This window comes from Ursus americanus, chromosome 32, assembly GCF_024610735.1.
Source record: "Ursus americanus isolate L20-20 chromosome 32, mUrsAme1.1.p, whole genome shotgun sequence".
Lineage (NCBI taxonomy): Eukaryota > Metazoa > Chordata > Mammalia > Carnivora > Ursidae > Ursus > Ursus americanus.
The window spans coordinates 11,604,726-11,629,453 of NC_142158.1; the positions used below are offsets into that span (position 1 = coordinate 11,604,726).

General features: G+C 48.8%; 1 protein-coding gene across 1 annotated transcript in view; it reads left to right on the forward strand.

Moving 5' to 3' along the window:
* Window positions 1-24,728, forward strand: part of RREB1 (ras responsive element binding protein 1) — a 125,246-nt gene that overhangs the window by 44,203 nt on the left and 56,315 nt on the right. The window contains 4 exon segments of the mRNA XM_045811524.2: window positions 14,239-14,346; window positions 17,725-17,850; window positions 18,474-18,686; window positions 23,604-23,693. Of these exon segments, the coding sequence (XP_045667480.2) occupies window positions 18,516-18,686; window positions 23,604-23,693 (261 nt within the window). The 5' untranslated portion in view covers window positions 14,239-14,346; window positions 17,725-17,850; window positions 18,474-18,515.

The window sequence follows — 24,728 nt, forward strand, 5'->3', positions numbered from 1 at the left end:
ATTCTGGCTTGGGAGATGTCCCTCTGTGGTTGGTTTCATGGGTGATTTCCCTTTATGCATTGAAACTCGGATAAACACCGGGAAGAATGAAGACTCATAGCAGAGTATATTACTTCTGGGATCAGCTCACTCCCTTCTTATGCCTGCAGGTAAAACCATACCAGATCATCTTTATTCCTGCTCTAGGGCTTAAAAACCCCAGGAAGCAAACAAATGAAGGACAACAATCTAGTAACCCAAGATTACTGGAGGAAAAAAAATACCATAAACCTATGCTGTCCAGTACAACAGCTGGTAGCCACATGTGGCTATTTAAATTTAAGTTAAACTTAAGTAAAATTTAAAAATGGAGTTCCTCAGTTACTTTAGTCTCTGTTCAAGTGCTCAGTGGCCACGTGGGGTTAGCGGTTACCATATTGGGCCTCACAGGTAGAGGCCATTTTCATTGTTGGAGAACTTTCACCTGGACTTCACTGCTCCAGATCCTATCGGTTCCATAGAATGTTTCCCCCAGTATCTAACATGTGAGTTTTATATGATAGGCTCTTGGAAAGAGAGGAGGGTGGATTTTGTTTTTCTCTTGTTTTACATGTGGTACAGTTTTGTGTAGACTTGTAACCTGGGAGTTAAGGCTCTTTGTGCCCTTCCCCCCACATCAGCAGCTTATGTCAGGGTTCATTAGCACAGTCAATTTGACAATGAATAGTTCTGTTTACATGGCTGCATATGTTATGTATTCCATTCAGGCCCGAATGTTTCATCTTCCCGTGCCTGGCAGCCCCCTGCCCTCCTTTCCCACCTCCTCCAGAACCTTCTTTTTTCCCATCTGCTCCTTTTCTGGCTCTGGTCATGTGAGGTTTTCTCTGGAGCAGATCTTTTCTCTTAATCCTGCTACTGAATAACCAGTCCCTTCCTGCCGCACTCTCTTTATGCTGTCCTTGTACTGGGGATTTTTTTCTGCATCTCCGTTAACTGCCTTGCCACCCACTCTGTCGCCAGTGCAGGAAGCCCAGCATCCCCCTGGTCCTCATCCTCACTCGCCGGCTAGGTCCGGCCCTGGGTGATGTCTTCCTGGATCCCACGCGCCTCCTATCTGCCCCTTGTATTGACAGTGGCCTCCTGACTGGGTTATGCGCCTCTAATTGTCCATTTCTTAAACTACTGCCAAGAGCTTTTAAAAATACGAATATGATTATTTCATCTCAGTATTTTTTTTTAAAGGAGGGGGTGGACCTTCAGTGGGTTCTCACAGCCACAGGATGAAGTCCATCCCCTGTGGATGGAACTTTGACACCAGCACAGTTTTGCCACCCTGTCTTTGCCCTTTGCCCCACTCCACTCTCCCTCCTTTCAAACGAGGCACTGGTATATAGTCTGGTGGCTCGCAAGGGTTTTGTTTTCAGGGGCCAGAAAGTCAAGGTAAAACTTTGGCAGGTAGACACAGGGGATGGCCTTTTTTTTTTCTTTTGCCAAAAATAAATCACCATTAATAACCAGTCTCAACCATCTCCTATGCTTATCGTCTCATTTTAAAAGGAGGCACCTGAACCTTGGAAAATAATACGTTCAGCTTTGTGAGTATCTCAGCAAATCGTCTGCTTTTTCTTGTTTCACTCAAGAAGGGGGAAAATGTAGGCACGGAGCAGCCAGTGCTTTCGTGACACCAGGGACCATGCAGACCTTCTTGGGTCTCCACGCATTTCCTAATTGGAACGCCCTGTCCTCGGAAAGCCGGGAGCTTCTTTAAGCTCATGTTTGCTTCTGCCCTACTTCCCTCACACTTGATGACTTGCCTCGGGAACCTTGCAGCCCTAAAGTGCTTGGCTCATGATTCGCTTTCCCTTGGATTGGAATTTATCTCCTTGTGCCCTGTCTCCTCGATCTCTAGGCCGGGGGCTCTGTTGTGCAGCTCCTGGTAGTTCTCACATCTGGGACCTTCGTAGACGAACATCTGAGAATGGCCACCATCCTGTTCAGGTTTTCCACACTGATAACCAAATCTCACCCTGCGTCCAGGGCACAAAGAGAGTATAGAACATCTTCAACAATGAATTTTAACCCTTTGCAGAGAACGCACATTTTCTGTGGACTCTCCTGGGCTTTGGCCTGGGTTCATGGAAAGCAGCAAGGGTGGGCCTAGAAGTCGGACCCCAGGAGACTAAGGAGACTCATTTTTTTAAAGTTGAAACCTACCTGTCTGGTGGCTGAAGCCATAGAAGTGATAAAATACAGAGAAGCTGCGAAAGTTCTAAGCCTGGCAACTTTGACGGATTAATGCGTCCCTTGTTTTTTTCTTTCTCCAAGCTAAAAAAATTTAAAGGAGCATTTGCCTAACGCGAATAATCGCATTTGACTATAAATTTGGGTTGCATAGCATACATGGCTCGCACCAGTAGCACAGTACTTTTGAGATCTTTATGTCAGATAGAACTGGAATTACTTTGCATATCTGTCTTCCCAACTCTAGGCCTGTTGAATGAATCTCAGCTGATAGGGTAAAAAAAAAAGTTATCACAATTAGGAGCTTCTTGTGGGTGAAACCTGAAAGGATTATTCTTGCCTTGGCCAGAGCATAACGTTAGTTAGGGGTTAACTATAAGGACTAAAGAGATGGTAAAGGTTTTTTCCCCCCACATCTCTTTCTTGCAAACAGCATTTTTCCTGTAGTCAGGTAGCAAATCGTTGTATAATGTTTTAGGCCTTTCTCCCCTCCCTGCCTTAGGAAAACTCTGTTTTCAGATTGGGAACATGCCAGGATGTCACTGGCCTCTAAAAGAGTTTATAGAAAAGTGTCAGTTACAATTCCAAATCTGTTAACTAACCGGGGCCATGCTCTGGACTTATATTTTGACTTCTGCGTTGTAGTTATGGGGCCGGCAGAGCATGAAATTGGGTTTGTGTGAACACGAGCATGCCTGGGTGTAGGGGACTGCGTTTTCTTTCCAGAATTGTAATGAAGCATCTGAAAAGGTCTCTGAGAAAGTTTCCTCGGGCATATTCAGTGAGCAGGGTAGATGCCCTTGTTTCGCAAGTTTTCGCTTCTCTTTGTCTGTACAGGTTGTTCTGACTTCATGGCTGGGAGGAAACAGAGGACGTTGCAGAGTGTCTGCTGTTTGGCCCGTGGGGCCGAGCCAGGGAGCTGGCTCCTGTTCTCCAACAGGCCGGCGACAGGGCTGAGCCCTGTGGCAGCGAGAGAGGGGCCACAGAGAGTGCAGCCTCCTGAGTTTTGCATGGGGACCGCGTGGCTGAGCTGCTCTCTGAACACTGTTGTTTATTATCTGTGCCTCATAAAGAGAGATCCTTAAAATACTGGCTCCGTCTTGGAGTGATGGCACAGAAATTTGTGTTGCAAATGTAACGTATAGCCTGGCTTCCGTCACTCATTGGCCACCGTTTTATCCATGGCCATGCTTACCGTCATCCCTCCACTGCCTGCCTCCCTCCCCCTGTCCCCCAACCCTCTTCCCTGGGAGATTGTGAGGGGCTAAGGGGTTACTTAGGCAAGGAAGTTTTTCTTCTTTTTAGTTGACTTTGTAAAGATTTTTCCTGTACTCCAGGAACTCTGGTGGACTGTTTGAAACATCTGATATTATCGTTCTCTGAAACCATTAACCTCACATATGCTGGTGTGATGCTGAGAAAATGGAACTCCTGGCCTCAAATGGCAGGGAGTCGAGGTCCTCTGTGCTCTGATGGGTGAACTCCTTCTGGTCATTCCATCCCATAAGTGGCACGTGGTCCCACAACTGCCTTAATCTGCTACGAAATGGGAGTCTGCTGCCATGGCCAGCCTTGGACGTTCACAGGAATGCTCACCGCGTTCGGCAGCAGGTGGAAGTGCTTTTGAGCCGGGACCTGTGCCTCCCAGTGGAGCTGAGTCTCATCCACAGAGTTAGGCCTGGAAGGACATCAGAGGTCATGGCCTGTCCTCACTCTCCAGACGAGGGGTGCAGTGTATTCCAGGCTTATGCAAGGAAGCACGTGGCATACCGCTCAGTGTCCTGGTGGCTAAAGGATGGGATTAAATGCCGCTGAATTATTAGAATAATAACAGTGTAAACTCAGAGTTTAACTTGAGCTACTGTAAGTAACATCTGGGGTTTGTGGACTGATGAAAGTGGCTCCTGATTTGCTGCAGACAAGAAGCAAATACATACATGAGCCTGGAAAGTGAGGTCTCTTTCTTGGAAGCAGTAAGCCTCCCACACCGAGGCACGAGGAGTCCTGGTACATTGGACTTGGAGGCTTTCAAGGTTGGAGCTGAAATGGATGCTGGGTAGGTGTTGCTGAGGCATCGTTCCAAGGTTCTGGAGGCCAGTAATATTTTAAACAAGTCAAACAGCCCCTCGGCGGGCGCTTCAGGAAATCCAGCCCTTGGCTTCACGTGGTTGCGTGGTCAGCGGGAGATAAAAGGGCGGACTGTTGGAGGCGAGGCCCCTCCTATCACTGGATGGCAAACTGTTAAGGAAAGATAAAAGGAAAGAGTAGGGTGTGCTTTTTGAACAACACGAGGGTGCCTTTATCACAGGCATTCAAGTAAAATGAAACGGGTAAGAGGAGGGATCCTCATATGACTGCAGGTGGGCTTGAAGACTCTATTCGAGAAACGGGACGTGGTTTCACAGCACACTAAAAGAATTTTGTGTCAGAATACGGGCAGAGGCCAGTCTTTTTTCAGCTGAAACCCCCACTTGACTGGGAATGTTTGTGCTCTACGCTACCTGAGTTAATCGGGCGTGCGCTGGGGTCGCTAAGCCTTGTGCACCAGACACTTTCCCTGTGGGGGGTGTCTCACCCATGGGGACCCGAGGGATGCGTCCGGCCCTTCTGGGGCTGAGCAGACGTGCAGAATGGTCCTGCACGCCGTGTGCCCTGGTCTCCCAGTCTGCCAGCGAGGCCCAGGGCCCAGGACCCTGTCTCTGATTTCTCGCTGCTGGATCTCCTCTTAGGCTCACTGCTGGTGCTGGCTGAGTGCTCTCCCCTTTTGAGATCGTCCTTCCTGTTCTTTGTCACTTAGAAGGGAAGTTGAGGGGCTTGCAAAAGGTTCTTAGGGTCAGGGTGGGGCTTGTCTTGCGAGCGGAGTGCCCCCTGTGCGCTCAGATGCAAGCGAACAGTGCCCGGCGGCTCCTCAAGGCTGGGGCTGGGGGATGGCGCCACGTGGCACCTGCCTTCCTGGAGCCCCATCCTGCCCTGGAGTAGCTTTTTGGTTTGGGCTCAGCGAACTTAAAGAGAAACCACTTGCTAATGTTTTTGACTGGTTGGCTGGTGATAAACGCTTATCAACTGCTTATATCTTAGAGTATTTGTTTTTCTTCATAGACGTGGGGTGGATACTTTTCGTAGAGGCAAAAGTGAGGGGAAAAGACCATCCGTTAGAGGGCATAGAGGGCAGGCCACGAGCGCCTGGTAGCTTGGGCATAGTACAGTCATTCTCAGCTGACGGTTTGTAATGTCTGATCACCCACTGTGAAATATTGACCACAGCCGACCACTTTTCCAATGGGCGAGGAAAGATGTGATCTCCTTCCACTACTGCCTTCTCTGAGCGGTGAGGGTGGAAGCATTTCAGAACAACACTTTTGTCTCCCACAAAGTAATTTTGGTTTTATAAGGGCTGGTCCGCCTGAAATGGCCCCGAATTCTGGGAATCTGAAGCCCAGATCTGAGGTTACCCATCTGCCCTGAGGGGTGCTTATCCAGCTCCTCCTGGGGGCGGGGGTGGAGAATCCTATTTCTGCAGCCCCTTTACCCAAGCGTGTCTGAAAGGCCAGCCCCACAACCTCAGGGCCTGTGAAAGAGTTGCAGGATATTGCCTAAAACTCTCTGCAAACGGCTGCTGAACTTTACTCCAGCCTCCTCTGTCTCCAAGCTGTAAATGTGATTAAAGGCACCCAGACCCACTTCAGAGGAGTGTCTGGGGCGAGGGCTGGGTGTCAGCTGCGCTGCATTCAGGTTGCATAGCTGGGAGGGAAGAGGTGCTGAAGAGCTGGGGAAGAGGGAGCCAGGGCCCCGTGGAAGCCAGCAGTGCCACCAGCTTCCTTGATTAAGCAAATGCAAAGCTGCCCAGGATTTGTTTCAGCAGCGAACTGAAGCTGGAGGGGTTTTATTTCCTGCTCTCCCTACAACATTGCGAGTGCGCGTGGCAGCAGCTGCTCTGCCCCTTGTTCATGAGATTGCATTCGTGATAAGCTACATTATATTTCATCGTTAACCTTGGGGGCTGGAATGGAAATTTTTAAAGATCATCCAACTGACCCCGGCCGTGAAACCGTTGGCAACAGGGGAGGCCCATGGATGAATCTAGAAGATGGGGGGAGTTGGCCCAGGAGCCAGGGAAGCTGGGACATTGGGCGCTAAATGGCGTAACATCGATAGCTGGTGTTGGTGGGCGCTGTACCGCCTGTAAAGTGTCTTACTAAGTATTCCTTTGATTGATTTCTGTACCGTGAGAGCAGTGTGGCTAGCTTTGCTTTCCGGATGTGAGCCGAGGGTCAACTCCGCTGGTGGCAAGCTGAGCTTCAGTCCAAGATTTGAGACTCGGCGTCTTGCGCTTTTAAATCCTACTGCTGGAGTTTATTCTGCTCGGGCCTGTTTCTGAATCTTACAGGCTTAGGAGAAAGGGACCATCCTCTTCCTCTTCGATGTAGAGAATCTGAAAGTCAGAAGGATGACCTGATAGGGTCTCCCACCCACTGCAAAACTGAAGTTGTGGTTATTCGGCCTCTGCTTGCATATTTCCAGGGACAGCAAGCTCATTACGTTATTGGGGCCTCTTTCCATCTGTGGGCAGGGCTAGTTGTTCCAGAACTCTGGTATAAAGGATTATGGGGTCCCAGACCTGCTTCTTTGTGCAAATGTCATTCATGCTGTGGACACACACCCCTCCCATGTGCTAGGCCTTCAAGGTGTCTCCTATTCTTTCTCTTCCATGGGCTGAACATGTCCAGTTCCTTCAGTCATTTCTTGTCCCCCCCCCCCCCCACTTGGCTTTCCAGTGCTCATTGCCCTTCTCTGCATGGTTTTTCCATGATCATCGTTGTGGTGCAGAGGAAGGTGTAAGAATTTTGGAGTCGGACAACCCCAGGCTAGAATCCCGGCCCTGCCTCTTAGGAGCTGCCTAATAGCTAGCAAATAACCTCATCATTGCCCTAGATAAGGTTTGGGGAAGGGTTAAATGTATGTAAAGTACCTAACACCTTTTCCAGCCCAAAGGTCTATGTCACAGAGGGTTAATGCCCCCTAATTTATTAGGGAAGGAGGTACTCTGACAGACATGTAATTGGATGTACACTAGACTTCTGACATACCCTTATTTAAATCCTGTTTTCTATTTTAACAATAGTCTTCTTTTCTGTTTTTAAATTCCCTAGTCAAGGTGTGATGTGGGGGGGCCTCTCCCCACCCTTTCCTGATAAGCCCCTGGGCGGATCTTAGGGTGGGGTAGGGTGGGGGCTTCTGCATTCAGTCTCCTGCAGAGACATCTTCTGGTTTAGGCTTGAAGAGCCTTTCGTGCCCTGGGGGTAGGTGACGGTACCCGGTGGGTCCTATGAGCCTCTGCCCAGCTGGAGTGCTACCTCGGTTAGGCCCCCTTGGCTGCCCACCTCTTTCTCACCTGCTTTCTCAGGCAGAGAAGGGAACCAGGCACGTTTCTGCTAAGTTAGGGCAAGAACATTATAAAATACCAGATCCCAGTGGCCGGTTTAGGAAAAGCCTAGCTCACCTGGAGAGAGAGAGACGGGGCCAGGCCCCGTGGGCCAGTGGGGCCCCCACCTGGAAGGCCAGGACACTGGGGAGCAAATGGCTGCCGTGTGGCAGCTGGGATGTGGCTTCGCAAGTCTGGCGGTGGTTCGACCCTGTCAGTGAGACGTGCTCCCGGGAGAAGAGCTGCAAGGCGTGGAGCCCACTTCTTCATAGTCTCAGTGACCGACGGAGAAGCTTACAAGCCAGACTTTGCCCCACTTCCTCCCTCTAAAGAAGCCAAGAGCTCTGTGGAGAAATACAGGAAGAAGAGTAGGGTCCCACGGATGGTTTCATAAATGAGCATGTTCCAGAAAATCGGTCCATCTTTCCAGTGGTTCGTATTTCAGATAGTAAATTTAAGCTGACTTACGCAGCTACGTTTGGTAAGCAAGAACCCTGCTTTCCGAGGCAACGCGTGCCTCCCTGCCACAGGGGTATGTCCTGTAACCATCAAAGCGTCCAAGTGATTTTTATTTTTAAGAGAGAAGCTGCTTCCAGCATGGAACCTGTCACTCCCCTGAGCAGCTCCTTCTCCCCCGCCCCCCACTTTCCTGAATATTGAAATGGTCCTTTACCTGAGGACAGTGAACATTCCTTGTGGAGGGTCAGCAGCCTGTGGTATTCCTGGTGTCCACGGGGGCTCCTGAAACGTGATCAGTGAGGGGCAGCCGCTGGATGCTGACGGAATGATCTCTGCGTGGGTTTTCCCTCTCCATCCGACGGTCCCATTAAGAGACTGCTGGAGACCTTGAGCTCCTTCTGAGGCTGATAGGGCTTCTTTAGGGTTGCCTTCCCTCGGGGCTGTCCCGCCTGACCGGTCCTCCCACCTGCCCTCTTCAGGGCGCACAGACTGCCAGTGAGCAGCAGAGACATTGGCGGGGCCCATCAGGGTGTCCAGGACCATCAGAAGTCCTGGCTGCAGGGCTGGACTGTGGAGAACATCCCACAGCACCCTTTCTGGGAGTGACAGCTTGGGGAATGCCATTTGCTGGAGAGATAGCTTTGAGGTTCCAGAGTTTCCCCGGGGCCAGGCTGAGTGGTTTTGCTTCCCGAGCACTGCAGGCTGGCCCTCCCTTGTCTGAAGTTCACATCTGACGTGTTCCCCGTTCCTGAGCAGCTAAAATAGGTCCTGAATAGATTACCCCCCCCCCCCACAGACACACGTACCTTCCTTCCTTCCTTTCTTTGCACTCATTTCATTCACTCATGCAAAGTGTGAATACAGCTAAAATGAGAACCGAGATCAGAGTTTCTAGCGCCTTGATTTTTGCTCTGGGGCTGTGATAAAACAGTGGCTCCTTCCAAATCCTCCCAGAAGGGAAGTTTGTCAGGGAGATCCTTGGTTTTGTGTCAGCCTTCTTCCAGAATTCTCCATAAAGATGAATGCTGGTTCTCAAGACGGCATCAGAATCCCCTGAGAGCCAATGTGCAGACCTCCCTGGAGGTATTTCTGACGTAGTTGGTCTGGAGCGGGGCCTGAGCATCTGTATTTCTTTTTCCTTTTAGTCTTATTGCAACATCCTCGATAGGAGCACTGTGTAAGCTTAAGGTGTACAGGATAATGACCTGACTTATATATATTGAGAATCGGTATTTCTAGCAAAGGTCTGTGATGCTGCCACATGGGGACCACACTTTGGGGTGGCCTGTGTGGGAGAGTCCGTAGTAGTTAACGCCTCACTGGCTGGATGAGACTGTGTGAGATTTCCTTTGCGTCGCGTTTACTTCATGTGTGCTCTGTGCAGTTCTGTCTACTTCCTCCCAACCCTCTGTGTTCCCCCTCTTCTGCCCTCCCCCACTACATCCCTCCCCCAGACACGTTGTTGGAACCCCAGGACCTGAAGGTGCAGGCTTCCTGTCAGAGCTCCCCTTGCTCCAGGCCTGTGTCTCCATCTGCATGGATGCAGAAGTGGCTTAGAGGACACAGGTGGCCTCTGAGCTCACATTGGTGGATGGATGCAGAAGTGGCTTAGAGGACACAGGTGGCCTCTGAGCTCACATTGGTGGATCAGTTGGATCCAGTCACTTGGGCAGACCTGGGCTGTACAGGATTTCAGGCAGAGCCTGGTGGCTTCCTTCCAGTTGCCTTCTCCTTCTAGAATTCAAGGGTGTAGAATGTGGAGGTTCCCCCCCACCCAATCCCTTTTGCACAGCAAGGGCAGTGAGTGCTTCCAAACTCCTGCCCTGTGCCGTGAACTTTTTAGTCTGGGGTGGAAGTCCGGTCATGCATCCTGCCAGAGGGAGGAAAACAGAGGTGAAGGTATGAGGAGGGAGCTCCTTTCCCTGCCTGGAAACAGGCAGAAATGCGAGGCCAGGTGCCGAGCAATCTGGAAGGGCAGAAATGACTCAGAATATGATTGTGACGAGTCAGAGAACGTGATTGAGGGAGTACATCTGTTCTCTCAAGCCCCGCGCCAGGGTTGCAGATTTTGTCCAGAAGAAACGTAGCAGCGTTTAGAAGCTGGATTCACTTTGCTCTATGACCGTGATCTTGGGGGCAGGTTGCTTAATCCCCTGCACCTTGGTTTTCTCATCTGTACGGTGGGACCAGTGCTCCTCGGGTGTGGCGAGGAGGATTCAATGAGATACTGCACTTAGCGTGTGGCAGGTAGTGTTCAGAACTCATTAGCGGCCATCATCATCATCATCATCAGTAGTATTAGTACTGATGTTGCAGAGTCAGGGTTTTATAACAGCTTCAGGAATTCCCTCAGTGGGAATGAAGGAGGCTTTGTGTGAAAGGTGGCCCCGAGGGATAGGATTGGAGGAGGGCAGCATGCAGACGTGCATTCTGGGGGAAGAAACTGAACAGAGAGGTCACCACGGGCAAGAAGGCCAGGCAGTAAACTAAGGCCAGAGTGTGGAGAGCTTTGAATGGCAGGTTAGAAGGTCTCACTACTTCCTGTCGTCTTGAGGGGATGGAAATGGGGGGGGGGGCGTGTTTTGGAGGCAGACCTCAGAAGACGGCCCAATGGGAAGGCCCACATACATGGTCCCCAGCGGGGAGGATGCAGAAGTGGCCAGAGCAGCTCGCGGTGCCCAGTTGTGCCCAGCCTGCTCGGGTGTTCCGTGTGACACTCCAAGGCCTCGTTTGACCAAAGCCCGTGCCAGTGAGGGGGGATGGTGACTTGCCTGGGTTGCCGCCCTGTGCAAGGCATAGGCTGAGCCCATCGCCAAGAAACACATCAACTTCCTGGAACTCATAGCCGTCATCGCAGCTGTCAGCCCTCACAGCACACACCAGGCTGTCCTGGTCAGAGGAGACGGTTTTGCCCCGAGCTTTGCAGGCCAGGGAGAATGGCCATCGCCATGGTGCGACATCCTGTCTCGTTCGGTTTTGTCCCCAGCCTAGCTGAGACTGAGGGAAGAGTGTTTTCCTTTCTGACTCAGCCCATTCTAAGAGAGACGTCCTTGCTGCTTGTAAAGCTCCCTAGTAGTAGCTCGAGCATTTTAGTGGCTGAATTCCTCACAACTCAGACCCTGTGAGCCTGTCCTGGGTTGGCCTGAACCGGCCAGCTAGACTGTTCACTAGGCTGTTCCAATCAGCGGGTCAACCATCCCAAGTATTCGTGGACGTCTGTAGGCTCAGCACTGCGGCTCTCCTGGCGCGGTGTTGTGAAGTTCCCTATTATAGCATCCGTGGACCTCTGCTGTCATCCTAGGCATCTAACTTACCCCATCTGTCCTTGCAGGCCTTTAGGACAGATTTTAGATTTCACCCAAGAATCCTCTGGTTTTCAGAAGCTGAGAAGCTTTGTTTCTAGACCATCTTCCCTTTTATCTTTCATCTCCCCTTTGCTATCTCATTGGACCTGGAGACAGGCTCCTTAATCTTTTCTTTCTGGCTTTACATAGCATTGTTCCTTATCTCCTCCGGGGGCAGGGGCTGGAGGCCGGCCTTCCCTGCCCCCTCATCCTCACAGATGGACCTCACAGATGGACCCCTGCCCTCTCCAAGTCTTCCTGCTTCCATCGGATCTGGGCAGAGCCTGTGTGGGAATGCAAACTCAGAAGTTCAGCATCCTCCCAGGGGAGCCCCGAGACCCACCTCTCCAAATTCCCAGCCTGTGTTCCTCACATTCCCCTGTAGGAGTCACCTTCTAGGTGACTAGCCTCTCCTCACCTGGTCTTTCCCTGCCCCCCTTTTCCTCCCCTCCCCGCCCCCCGCGCCACACCAGGCAATGGTGATAGAGGTAAGGGGTATCTCGAATTTTCTTCCAAGAACTCCCCTCTACTTTTCCACTTGCTGAGTTCTGTGAATCCCTCAGGCCTGGTGGAACCCCAGACACACAGGGTAGTGACTCTTGTTACTCAGCTTTAATTGCAAGACATCCTCAATATTCAGATCCTTTACACCCAAGATCAGAAGATGGAAGTTTCAGGGTCAAGTGGGTCGGGTTGGCACTCTCCCACTCTGGTTCTCTGTGTGTACTGAGGAGATTACTCGGTGGACTTTTTTAAAGTATCTTTTTAAGTGAGGGGAGGGACCGAGTTCAAACGTTAATGAGAGTCTTAGTTACTATATTCTGGAAAGTTTAAATTTCAGAGACTCATCTCTCTGATGTGTATTTTTAATAATTATATATAGAACTATAATTCACATTATTTATTTGGAGATCATGGTAGTTTCTAGAAAACAACCATGGAACTGTTCCTCTCCAGACTTTCTTCCTATTAAAATTTGCTGTGAGGGGTGTCTGGGTGGCTCAATCAGTTAAACATCCGACTTTGGCTCAAGTCATGATTTCGGGGTCCTGGGATCTGGCCCCTTGTCTGGCTCCCTGCTCAGCGGGGTGTCTCCTTCTCCCTCCTCTTCCGCCCCTCCCCCCTCTCGTGTTCTTTCTCTTTCTCTCTCTCAAATAAGTAAAATCTTTTAAAAAATTGTTTAAAATTTGCTGTGAATTAAGAAATGAATAATAACAGGGAAATCTGGCTTGTTTTTTTGTGGGTTTTTTTTTCTTCCATGGTGTTTCACTTTACCCTGGGCATCTTTAAGTTTGGGCGGGGATGATCTGAAAGGATGTTTTGTGCATTTCTAAAACCTCATGGGAATTTTAATAAGCTTGATTTGATTCATAGTTTAAAAGAAGGTGGGTTATATGTCAAATAAAAACAGGATTCTTACCCTGCTTACCCCCAGGATGAGTGTCTGAGGTCCCTGAACTCTTGATGCTGAAGGCAAATGTTCGGGTAGCATTAGGTACCTTTTCCTGTGGGATGGGCCATAATTTTTTTTTTTTTTTATCAGACCCTTAAGGAGGTTCTTGCCCCCACCAAACCAATGAGAATTACTGGGGTAGTAATAAGGATTCCTCGAGGCTTTCAGGGTCTCCATCCCATCCGGGGGCTGTCCCTATGAGTTATTCCTTGTTTCTTGATACTTGGCTCGAAATCCAAAGAACTTTTCCAGAGGGAAAGGGGCAGAGAGAAAAGAAGGAGAATTGAGACAGTGAGGTGTGGAGTGTTCAGGTGTCAGAAATCTCCAAGGCGCTGCTTGCAGTCAGGTTGGTGGCACTTTCTCCCCCCAGCTGACCAGTCCAGCAGGGAGCTGGCCTGCTCGAGGTGCTCAGGAACCCGGCACCCACAAAGTGAGGAACGTTCAAGATGATAACTGTACGTGTAGCCCAACTGAGCAGCTTTTTTCCAGGCACTCCGAAAGGGGATAAAAATGAGAAAATGGGCCAAGCAAGTGTTTCTCGACAGGGTTTGTCTCGGTGGTGGTTTGATTTATGTCCTTTGGTCTCCCACTTGGGCACTCCTCAGTTCAGCTACGGGATGTCATTTCCAGAAACAGGATGTAGCTGAAGGCTGGGCAAAGCCGGGAAAGGCTGTGTTCCAGGGCTCCCGGACTTTCTCCCGGGGCAGGGATTGGAGGGCCCTGGCACCCAGAGCGGACATGTGTCACTTGAGAAGTTTTCTGTATCCCCCCTACAGTAAGGAGAAGATACACGCTTGGTCCTAGCTGAACTGTCGTGGGTACTTCCCCCTGTCACTCAGGAGAAGGTGTACCCATCTGTCCTTTACGTTAAGGGGCTGTCTGGTTCCATGTTGTTTACTCTCTCCAGCCGTCTTTCCACTCTGTTGTGGGCAGCACTTAGTGCTATCTTGTTCGTCTCTGCCCTTGAAACCCGAAGTCCATCCCCATCAGCTTTAACATGCCCGTTAACATGCCACTGAGATGCCCAGAGCCCCGCCTGGGGCCAGCGGTCCCAGCTGCTCTCACGCGATGTTGCACCCAGTGCGCCCGATTTGTGGGGCGTGCTTTGGGGGGTTCCTGTCTGTCTGAGGCACACTGAACTCCAGTCGCCTGGGCTCAGAAGCTAATGAGTGGCTCTGGGCGCCATCGGCCTGGGACCTGGAAGCCTGCTTATGCACACAGGCGGGGATGTGACTGCCCTTCACTGGTGACTCTCGGCGCTAAGTGGAGAGAAGGACACAGAGACGGGATCGTTGCTGGTCTTGACTGCCCCTTCATGTCAGCTTTTCTCGTTTGCGCAGGTGTGCTGCCGAGGTGGTGGCTTTGAGGTGTGACCCTGCCCACGTCTGGGCTCCAGCAGCGCCAGCCCCTCAGTAAGGAGGGCCAGCTTGATAAGACGACAAAAACAGGTCAGTTAAACTTGATTGACTTTCCTGGAGTCACAGTAAGGTGAAGTATAGAGTCTTCCTTTCCCTTCCCCTCCCTTCCCCTCTGTTCCTCTGAGTTGCCCTTTCTCTTTCCCCTGGTCCTCCTGAGGCTTTGATGCAAAACCACAGTGAAATTGTAACCCTGAATCGCTACCTCTTCCTGAGCCAATGGACTTGAATTGTGGGATGAGAAATCTCAAAGGGTGTCGAGTGTTGGTCTCCCACGGAGCAGTGTTTCAGACCCCCGTCCCCTGCTTCTCCCCCATCCCCCAAATTCAAACTGTTTATGTTAAAAACTGGAACGCCAAGCAAGTCCATTTGGCCACATCAACAAAGATGACTTCTTATCTGTGATTTGGGAACTTTGTCTGGGCCCCCAGTCCTCTCTGGTTCCAGTTGGAGCACATTGCATTAGAATGGGGCCTGTGATTTTTATTTTGTTTACTGTCATAATTTTATTGTTGTTGTTATTTGCAGTAGTGGGGCTGATGTGTAGGATGGTATCAAGGAGCAAAGGAAAGAATGAAGATACTGAGACTATTAATATCCATAAAGAAAATGTGCTTTGTAAATGGACCTTAAGCTGTGCAACTTCTCTTTCATCCCTGAGATCAAATCTCAGAAGGTTTAGGTTTGATAGTTTGGGTTGTTACCCCAGTACAGTCTGGTGTCGGGTGTGGGTAAGTAGAATTAACTAATACTGGCCAGCTGGCCTCTGGTGAAATTAGTGCACGGACGTGCCTTACTGCAAAGGTGGATTTTTTTCTCCCGTAACCTGGAACAATGAGCTACCTTATTTTACACGAGGTCCTTTCCCTTCTTCCCTGTTCCATCCTCCCAAAGGGAGAAAGAACTCAAGTATAAGACACAAGAGCAAACAGGAGTAAAGACCTCCAGCTCCTTGGGGCTGGTGTGGGTTGCTTCTGAAACAGCTTTTCAGGGATGAATCTAATCACTGTGCTCTTCTTTTCCAGCAATGTAGCTGGGGGGTTCTTTTTGCTCACTGCACTTTCTGATCAGAGAGGAGAAGTCTCTATTAAAAATATATATTGCTACTTACTTACATGTGAACTCGGTAAAGGAAGTAAGTGTCGATGATCTTGGCGTCATCAGTGGGTAGTGTCATGCTTTACACTTCCATCCCCAAGGAGGAAGTAAATGTAGCAAATGTTTTCCTGTCCAGACAAAATGGGAAACAACAAGTTTGCTTTTCTTCTTTTCCAATTGGGATTAGTCCTTGCAATGTTCAGCCCTTACGTTGTTAGCTGTCATGGCTATGGCTAGGTATTGTACACTGAAGACACTTAGGGTGTTCGCAAGAATCTATGTTTGATGTTATAATGACTGTAACAAAAATTCTTACTAGTAATCTGGCTCTGTTACATGAATATTTTTTTTATTTTACATTTATAATTTTAATTTTCATGTGACTGTGTCTTCGCTGTCCCATTTTCTTTCCCTACTCAATGATAGAATGAGAATATAATTTTTACAACTTAGAGTGTTTTTTTTTTTTAAAGATTTTATTTATTTATCTGACAGAGAGAGACAGCCAATGAGAGAGGGAGCACAAGCAGGGGGAGTGGGAGAGGAAGAAGCAGGCTCCCAGCGGAGGAGCCTGATGTGGGGCTCGATCCCAGAACGCCAGGATCACGCCCTGAGCGGAAGGCAGACGCTTAACGACTGTGCCACTCAGGCGCCCCTACAACTTAGAGTTTTACATTTAGTCCTGGAAGTGTTTAACCTGTTCCCAGACTTCAGTAAACTACCACATTTTTCTTTCCTAAGTGTAGTATTAGGACAAAAGCAAGATTATCTTCTAAACTCCTCCTAGAAGATGCTAGAAAAGTTAACTTTCTTTTTACTGACATAATTACAATAAAGAATTATGGTCCGTTATTTTCTAATTTGCTGTACATAAAACTATGGGGGAAATACATTTGAAAGAACAAGGTGGTTTTAGGATTGAAGGTATCCACTTATTTGAGCCAAACAGATAATTATATGCTGATTGATTACAACAGTTCTAGGGAACTGATGATACTTTTAGAAATGCATTAAGAAAGAAATCAAGAGTGTGTGTGCATGTGTGCGCACACTTACGTGTGTGTGCTTGGGTCTCACAGTTTTTCCCAGACAGAAATCTCCCAAATAAATTTTCAAAGACCATTAAAAATAGGAAGTTGGAAGCACAATTTTCAGTGGCCTTCTAGCATGGGGAAACTTCACAGGACAGCACTTTGGTTTTTCTTTAATTTTGGATGTAGCTCTTCTGTTTTTGTGGGAAAGATGTGTGGGGTACGGCTCAGTCAAGTTATCTTCAGTTGGCACGTTTCTGCAGCTAGTCCTTTTACTTACATTTGGAAACCTGTTACAACCCTATCTTCAAGATGTCTGTCCACAAGGAAGGCACATTTTGTCTCTTGACTAGAAAAGTACTGTTCCTGTCTCTGGCTCCCTCGTAAGATTTTAGCTGGAGACTTCTCAGCTGATGGCAACATCACTTAATGAAGTTCTGTCCCCAGGCTCTTCCTGCCCTGCTGCTGGACACATTTGTAGCTGCTCGGGGTGTTACCATTTGTCATATCCTAGGTCACATCCCCTGAAGTTGGAGGAGGAAACCACAAGAAATCATGTTGTTTCTGGTGGTGTTTCTAAGCCTTCACTTGGCCGCTGAGATAAGGAGCTTGATCTTTGACTTCAAGTCCAGCCGAGGCACGCTGTGGGATAATAGGATGTGTGGCTTACTGGCAGGGCTCTGGCTCTAGAATACCTTCCCAGATAAAATGAGGGAAGTAGTTTACCTGCAGACTTATTTCTGGCCATTAGCTATAGCCATGGTCAGGTACGGAACTAGAAAAGGCTGAATGGCCATGAGCCCTGGTGTTCCATTTAGTCATTCTGTTCATATTACTGGGTTTCTTTTTGGTCTGACCGTATACCTTCTAGACCATGAAACTTTCGTGAGTTCCTTTCCTGCCTCATCTTCGGTCTGTTTTGGCTAGAGGCGGGAAGGGGGGTCAGGTAGGAGTCTGAATGTTTGTGTGAGGAGGAGACTGGGGTGTAAGAGTATGAAGGGAAATTCAGTGTGGGTGTAAACGGGATCCTCAGAAAGTAAGATACCACAAAATCGTTTTGGCTGTTGGGAGGGTGACAGCACTGTAGGGAACATCAGTTAAAGGTTGAAAAAACAACCACAGAATGTGGTTTTGGAAGAAAAAGATGACTTAAAATCGCCTCCCTTTCGTGTATTCTCATGAACAGAGTGGCCTGAGATTACGACAAATACGTGGTTTCGGTTTTTTCTTCCCTGAGTGAAAAGGCATTCACTGAATCTTTTTGCCTTTGCTTCCCTTCCAGTGTCCACAAGTGATACAAGAGAAGAAAAACCCAAGAAGCGAACGCAGACTCCTTTCCTACTCCACGTGGATGATAGCTATAGCAGGGGAAAGTCTCATAGTGTGTCAGTTGGGGCAGAAAATGGAGGTAATCGGCAGTGGGGGCTGGGTTGTTCTTCTGTCCACTTTCTGGGGTATAGGTACATTCCCTACTTGTATATTTTAAGAAAGTCTTTTTTTTTTTATGTTGATTTGAAATTTGGTTATAATTCTGATAGGATTGGCTTTTCAGTTGTCTTACACAGTTCGGGCTCCCCTGTAAAATCACTGTGTTGCAGCAGTGGAGTGAAGTAAGGCCTGACGACCCTCGAGTCATTAGCTGTTCAGTCTAGAACATTCATGTAGTAGTGGATGAGTTAGGGTTATCAGGAGGGGGCTGGCCCAATGTCCGCTCCCTGGCCTTTCCTGATTGTTGGCTTAGCCTTTCCCGCTCTGCCTAGTGAAAGATTAGGAAAAGCCAAGAGACCTGCATCTGCTGGTTTTGGGGGTTGTGTCGGTGTATACGCTCAGAAAGAAAGCGAGGTTGTCAGTCTCTGGCATGACATCGCCTCATTCACATGAAAGCTTCAGTCATTTTGGGCAGCTTGAACCGAAGGAGGGTTTTAGGTGTTTTGGCCTGACTTGTGGTTATGGTAGCCATGGCCAGCGCTCCCTGGCTCTGACAGACGCTAAACTTCGCAGTGACCAACAGCAGCGATTTCCGATTTTCAGTTCTATGGCAGAGGCTTCTTAGAAGCTTAAACCCTTGACCCAATGACGTCAAGTTCGCCCATTGGCTTGGAAGGTTCAGACTTGTCTTCCGTCAACACCATGATGTCAGCGGTAATGAGTGTAGGGAAGGTCGCCGAGAATGGCGGGAGCCCCCAGAGCACCAAGTCCCCCACGAAGCCTCCGGGACCAAATCGGATTGGCAGAAGGAACCAGGTAAGCTTTTGTGCGCTAGCTGGTGACGTCTGGTGGCTTCAGTCTATGAGAACGTTGGGAGAAGGATGTTCGCTTGAGCCCAAGCTTCCTAAGCCAAAACCTTGGACGTGTTCAGAACTAAACACATACCGTGAGGCTTCGAGAGTGAACTTTTCAGGGCTTATGTCAGTCTCCTTTCATGGAGAAAATTTGCTCTGCTCTGGTGTCAATATTGGTGGAAGTATCCTTATTCTCTGCCCTGTAATTTGATTCGATTGCAAGCTTTCTTCATGTGATGGCAAAGGCAAAGAACTTGACTTACTCCTCTACTGTGATGTGGTTCATTTCTTTACGCAGCTGGTTAATTGGGTTTTCGAAGCCGCCTCCTTGATTTTTTTTTTTTTTCCTTTAACTCTCTTCAGATTGGGTAGCAAGTAAGTACTGGTTTTGCTGGATCCCCCATTCAGCTTTCCACCCTCAGCAAAGCACAGAATTTGGCTCCGGGGAATTCCACTTCAGATGTGATTTAGTCCTCTTCAATTTTTAGTGGCCTTTGGAGCAGGAGGAGTGGGAAGGAGGAAGTGGGTGGGCCAGGGTTGGAAGGACTAATTAATGTGTTAACAAAAGTCCATGTCTCCTCCACTGGGGGGTAAGATGGATCTTTTAATTGACGTACCCATTGGGGCACTTGAAAAGTTGTTGCTCTTCTGTTAGCAACACATTCAGCGAAACTCAAGGAGTGAGGCAGAAAGTGAGTAGTTCTCATTTCTTCTCTGAATCCATGTAATCGCAACTGGTGACTCCACATTGAGTTTTTGGTTGAACTTTCTTAATGGGCTTATTTATACCAAATCCTCGGGGGAAGAGGCAGGCTTCTGAGTTAGCCTCCATTACCAGGGATGGACTGTTGGGCTTTTGTGAATTCATCTTCTATTTTGTTCATAATCCTCCAGTGACTGTCCTTAGAATTGTCTGAGCACCATCTATGATGGTTTTCTGTAAATTCTTAGAACATTAACCAATGTTCCTGTCCTCCAGGAAAAGTCATACCAGCCTAAAGCTTCTCCGGCAGCGTAGGAGACGGGTCTGTTTGCTCACATCTTCCTCGCGGCTGAAGACTTGGCAGGGTTCAGCGGTGATGTAGGGTCAGAGCATTGATACCTTTCTCTCTTTTTTCCCTTGTCTCTGCCTGCCTCTCTTCCTATGGGTACCTGAGAAAATACTCAGCCTGTATGACTGTGGCCTGAGTCAAGAAGGAGCGCTAGCTCTGGGAAGAAAAGGTTTATTGCCACTCTCACGTGACTGTCCGTCCATCCATCTGTCCGTCCATCTTTCCATCCACCCACCCATTTCACAATACATACTTCCGGCCAGGTCCTGCCCCAGGTGCCAGGCATTTTGGGATGAGCGAGATACGTAAGGTCACTGTCTCCTCATCCTTCTGTGTTCGACCAAGAGAAAGTGGCACGGGTGGTGACGAGCCCAGCATTTCCCCGGCACAGGTTGCGTTGACCCAAGTCCCATCTGGGGTCCCTTCCCGGTGGTTCAGAGACTGTGGGGAGAACCATAGAGCATGACCAGTAGAACCTGCACCCCTGCATGGTAAGTGGAGGGGACTCCACGGGCAAATGGTGCAAGTGTACCCAAGCCTTTCTCATCTACTTCCCATGTCCTCCAGGGCTCTTCGGGGCGCTGGCTTTGTGTTTGAGAGGGAGGTCTGGGCCCCAGGGACTGTGGAAAGGCAGCATATTAAAAACACCAGAGCACAGTTGGGGAGAGGGAGTGCGTCACCCCTACCTGGGAGCGGACAGGGCAGGCTGAGGGCAGGAGCCTGGAGAGAAGTCGCATCAGTGTTAGGACCCAGTTCCAGGACAGATTAGCCGCAGCCGGACGCCAGCAGGGGTGCCAGATTGTTTCATTATGGAATGGTTAGTTATCACATTAGCTGCTAATTTTATCTGTCAGCTCAGGAAGTCTGCTCCTTCCACCAGCTCAGCCGCAAGACCTGGGTTCACACTTCTCCGGCACGGCTGTTCTCTTTTCTCTTAGGTCGGTTTGCAAAAATTAAATCTGAGTCCAGAGACGTGTTTCTCCCAGGCTGTTGTGGATTCCGTAGATCTGCGTTAGGGTCTGCAGCGTGCCACTGCCAAGCCTCAGAGAAGGCTTGGGTTCCGGTTCGTGATAAACCCTGGACTCCGGGCCAGAGAGTCCTGGGAGCTACTCAGTATGTTTAGTGTCTACCTCAAAGTGAATGCAAGATGGTTGGTTTTCGTTTGTTTTTTTTTTTTTTTAAGATTTTATTTGTTTATTTGAGATAGACAGCACAAGGTGGGGGAGGAGCGGCAGGGAGAGGGAGAAGCAGACTCCCCGTGGAGCAGGAAGGCTGAGGCGGGACTCGATCCCAGGACCCTCAGATTATGACCTGAGCCGCAGGCAGACGCTTAACCAACTGAGCCACCCAGGCGTCCCCGCAAGATGGTTTTTTTAAAAATATGTTGCTTCAGGAGGCTGGCCACATGGATGCCTGGCTTTTTAACTCACTTTCTTGACATCTTACCGATGAATCTTCCTTTAAAAAATTTGTTTTAATATATATTATTGTTAATCTAATAATTGAACAAAAACACCCCAGAGACTGAGTTTTGGCCCAGCTACGAGACCTCCCTCGTTACTCTAACAAGCGCCCTTATTTTGTTGCAACTGCTGTTTCTGGTGTTTCTGTCCAGTGGTTCTTGGCCAGCTCCATTCTGACGGGAGTCAATGGGCCGAGGAGGAGAGACTTCACGCGCATCACGCCCCTGGGAGGACGGAAGGGCATGGGTGACTGGATGAGATGTGGTGGCACTCTTTCACTGTCTCTGGGTTAATCAACTTCCTTAGACTTCACGTCTGTCATTTTTTAGAATTTGAGAGCGAAAAAACGTGTAGCATGCCTAATCCTCGGACCCCACGCCACAGGTTAGACAAGCATTTGTACCGCTTAAAATGAGGCCTGTTAGACTTCGCAGAGAAGACGGAACCGCCCCGCACAACACCATCCTAGACATCCTCATGCATCCGCTCCACCCCGTCTGCTGTGTGGTGCCATTTGTTTTTATAGTCTTCAGGGTGACTTGTACTTTCATCATGTCTCACGAGCCAGCACAGGAGGTTTCCTCTCTTGGGGTTAACCCTTTTTTTGTTCAGACTTCCATAGCATGGTGGCTTACGGCGTGGGCTGAGGAGCAGCTGGCCTGAGTGTGACTCCTGGGTCTGCTACTGCATGATTCTCTGCTTTGGGACAAGTTCCTTGCCTCTCTGTACCTGTTTCCTCATACAGAAGATGGGATCTATAATAGTGGTTGTGAAAAAACTGACATTTCCACGGGTAGAGTTGAGCATATAGTGTTCAAGGATGGTTATTATTGACAAAGAACAAAAACTCATTCAAATGAGTACAAGTAAAAAGAGGTCTGTTGAAGGAAGCCTAAGGGTCCAGCCTTAGAGATGGTGCCATCCCCTCTCCGGCTCCGTGGTCTCGCACTGCCATGAATACTGGTGTCCTCCCCAGCTTCAGTCTCGTGGCTTGGGCTTACCACAGTGCTCAGCCCAGGCCTGGGGCCACAGGAACTTACTTTCTTTTTTAAAAGATTTTTTTATTCATTTTGGAGAGAGAGCGCACACAAGCGGCGGGGTGGGGGCAGAGGGAGAAGCAGGCCCCCCACTGAGCAGGGAGCCTGATGTGTGGCTCCATCCCAGGACCCTGAGCTCATGCCCTGAGCCGAAGGCAGATGCTTAACCGACTGATGGCAGATGCTTAACCCTGCGTGAACCTCCCGTTCAGGTGTTGATGATCACCTGAGGGGGTAACTTAGTCACCCCCAAACCTGGGGAGCTTACGAAACAAGCAGATTTCTGGGGTACAACCCCCCACCCCCAATTTGCTTCAGCATGTCATGAGTCTGGTTTAGAAATCTGGTTCAGAAAAGCTGCAGTGGGAACCTCCCCAATCTCAGTCTCCAAGCATCGCCATTTCAGATTCCTGGGACAGGTGTCCAAGTCTTGCTCCCACTGGTTTTGGGGATGAGGACGCACAGACTGTGGTGCTTAGGGACTGTGTGAAGGCACGTCCGGGGCAACTCCATGAGTTACCTGGAAAGAGGCGCCAAAGCATATGGCCAGTGAAGGAGCTCGTCCTTTTCCTTAAAAAGGTAAAAATCTGTTGTTTGAGGGAAGCCTGTCCCATGTGTTTTGAGGGAACATAAGCCACCTCACCAAGTCGTGAGCTGGTTCTTTTGTCACCTCTGTGGAAGTCTTCGTATTGGGTCGTCATTCCCTGTCACAGTGTGGAAAAGGGCAGCATTCTTACTCCTTACGAATGGTGTCAGGCAGGTGCAGGCAACAAGTAAGAGGGTCGAGTTGATGCCTGTTAGGCGCGCAGCTGGGCGCCGAAGGCTTGCACTGTTGGGTGGATGGGGTTTTGTTAGGAAGACTGTGCTTGGGACCCTCAAGACCAGGTAGAAAATGGTGACTGGAGCTGCCTAGATAGAGCTTGGGGAGACATGTATTCCATGTCTAGCTCTGCTGTGACTTGATCCTTGATTTTTTTTTTTTTGTCCTCACTGATGATTAATTAAACAGTGTTTGATAAAAACACTAATATTTATTGAGTACTTAGGGTGTACGAGGTACTGTTCCAGGGCTCTGTGTGTGTTAATTGATTTAATCCTCATCACGGTGCAATGTGGTAGATGCTATTATTTTTCCCATTTGACCCCTGAGGAAACAGGGCAGACAGGCCTGTGACTTACCCAGGCTCCTACCCAGACAGGCTCTGGAGCCCGTGCTCTCAGCTGATTCATTGTTCTGGCTCTTGAGACACAGGTGCTGACATCAGAAACAAGAGGCCGTGGCTGACTGTGCACTGAACTTGATTTTCCTTGTATTATGTCTTTTCAGGAAACAAAAGAGGAGAAGTCTTCCTATAACTGCCCCCTGTGTGAAAAGATTTGCAGTACACAGCATCAGCTGACCATGCACATTCGTCAGGTTTGCTGCCGATTTTCTATTCTGTTTGAAGTCATTCTTCATTAAGAGAGGACCGTTTGATCTCCGCAGATGAATTGTGTCTGCGCTCCATTTAGATGTAATATTTGAACAGTCTTCAGGGGTGGTTGTGAAATAAGTCTTGTGTGTCCACATTACTCTGACCAAAATCCCAGGTCAGCGCAGAACACCTTTTCAGGCTATGGCAAACATCTCGCTAACTGACCACATGCAACAGAAGACCTTTCATCATACGCAACTTGTCAGTTTGAACCAAGTCTCTTCACAGTACAGTGAGATTGTAGATGGCGCCCCTATCCTGTCCTTTATATTGCTATAAACTTACCTTGTGCATCAGGGAATTTGTTTGGGATTTCTTTTGGCTTCTATATTAGGACATTTATCCTTCTTCCTTGCCTGCTGTGGTAGATTGTAGATTCGTGATGAAGTATGGATTAATCTAGAACAATGAAGGATTGGCAGCATATATACATATTTGGCGTGGGAATGGATAATTTTTTCATTTTGTTTTCATCATGTTAAGTGCCCTCCTTAGTCCTCATCCTCTATTTCCCCATCCCCCACCTACCTCCCCCTGATAACCATCAGTTTGTTCTCTAGAGTTAAGAGTCTCTTTCTAGGTTTGTCTCTCTGTCTCTTTCTCTGTTGCCTTTGCTCATTTGTTTTGTTTCTTAAATTCCACATATAAGTGAGAAGGATTGATGACATTAAGATCATAACTTGATACTGAGTAATACCATCATTTAGTAACTTGGGTTTGGATAGAAATGTGCCTTCTTAACATCTTCCAGAGGCCAGAACTCCAAACCGTGCAGGTTTCAGTTCTCTTTCTCGGACAGCAGGACTGAGTCAGCGAACTGGAAGAAGGGACACGGCCTTAATTTGAAGACCATATTTCACGGTAGCTTCGTAGTCCAGGGGCCTTCTGTTCATGTTAATATATGTGCTCTGTTAGTCTCTTTGGGTCTCCAAGAAAGACCTGCAAAGGCTCCACCTCTCTCTCAGCCTTGCAGACAA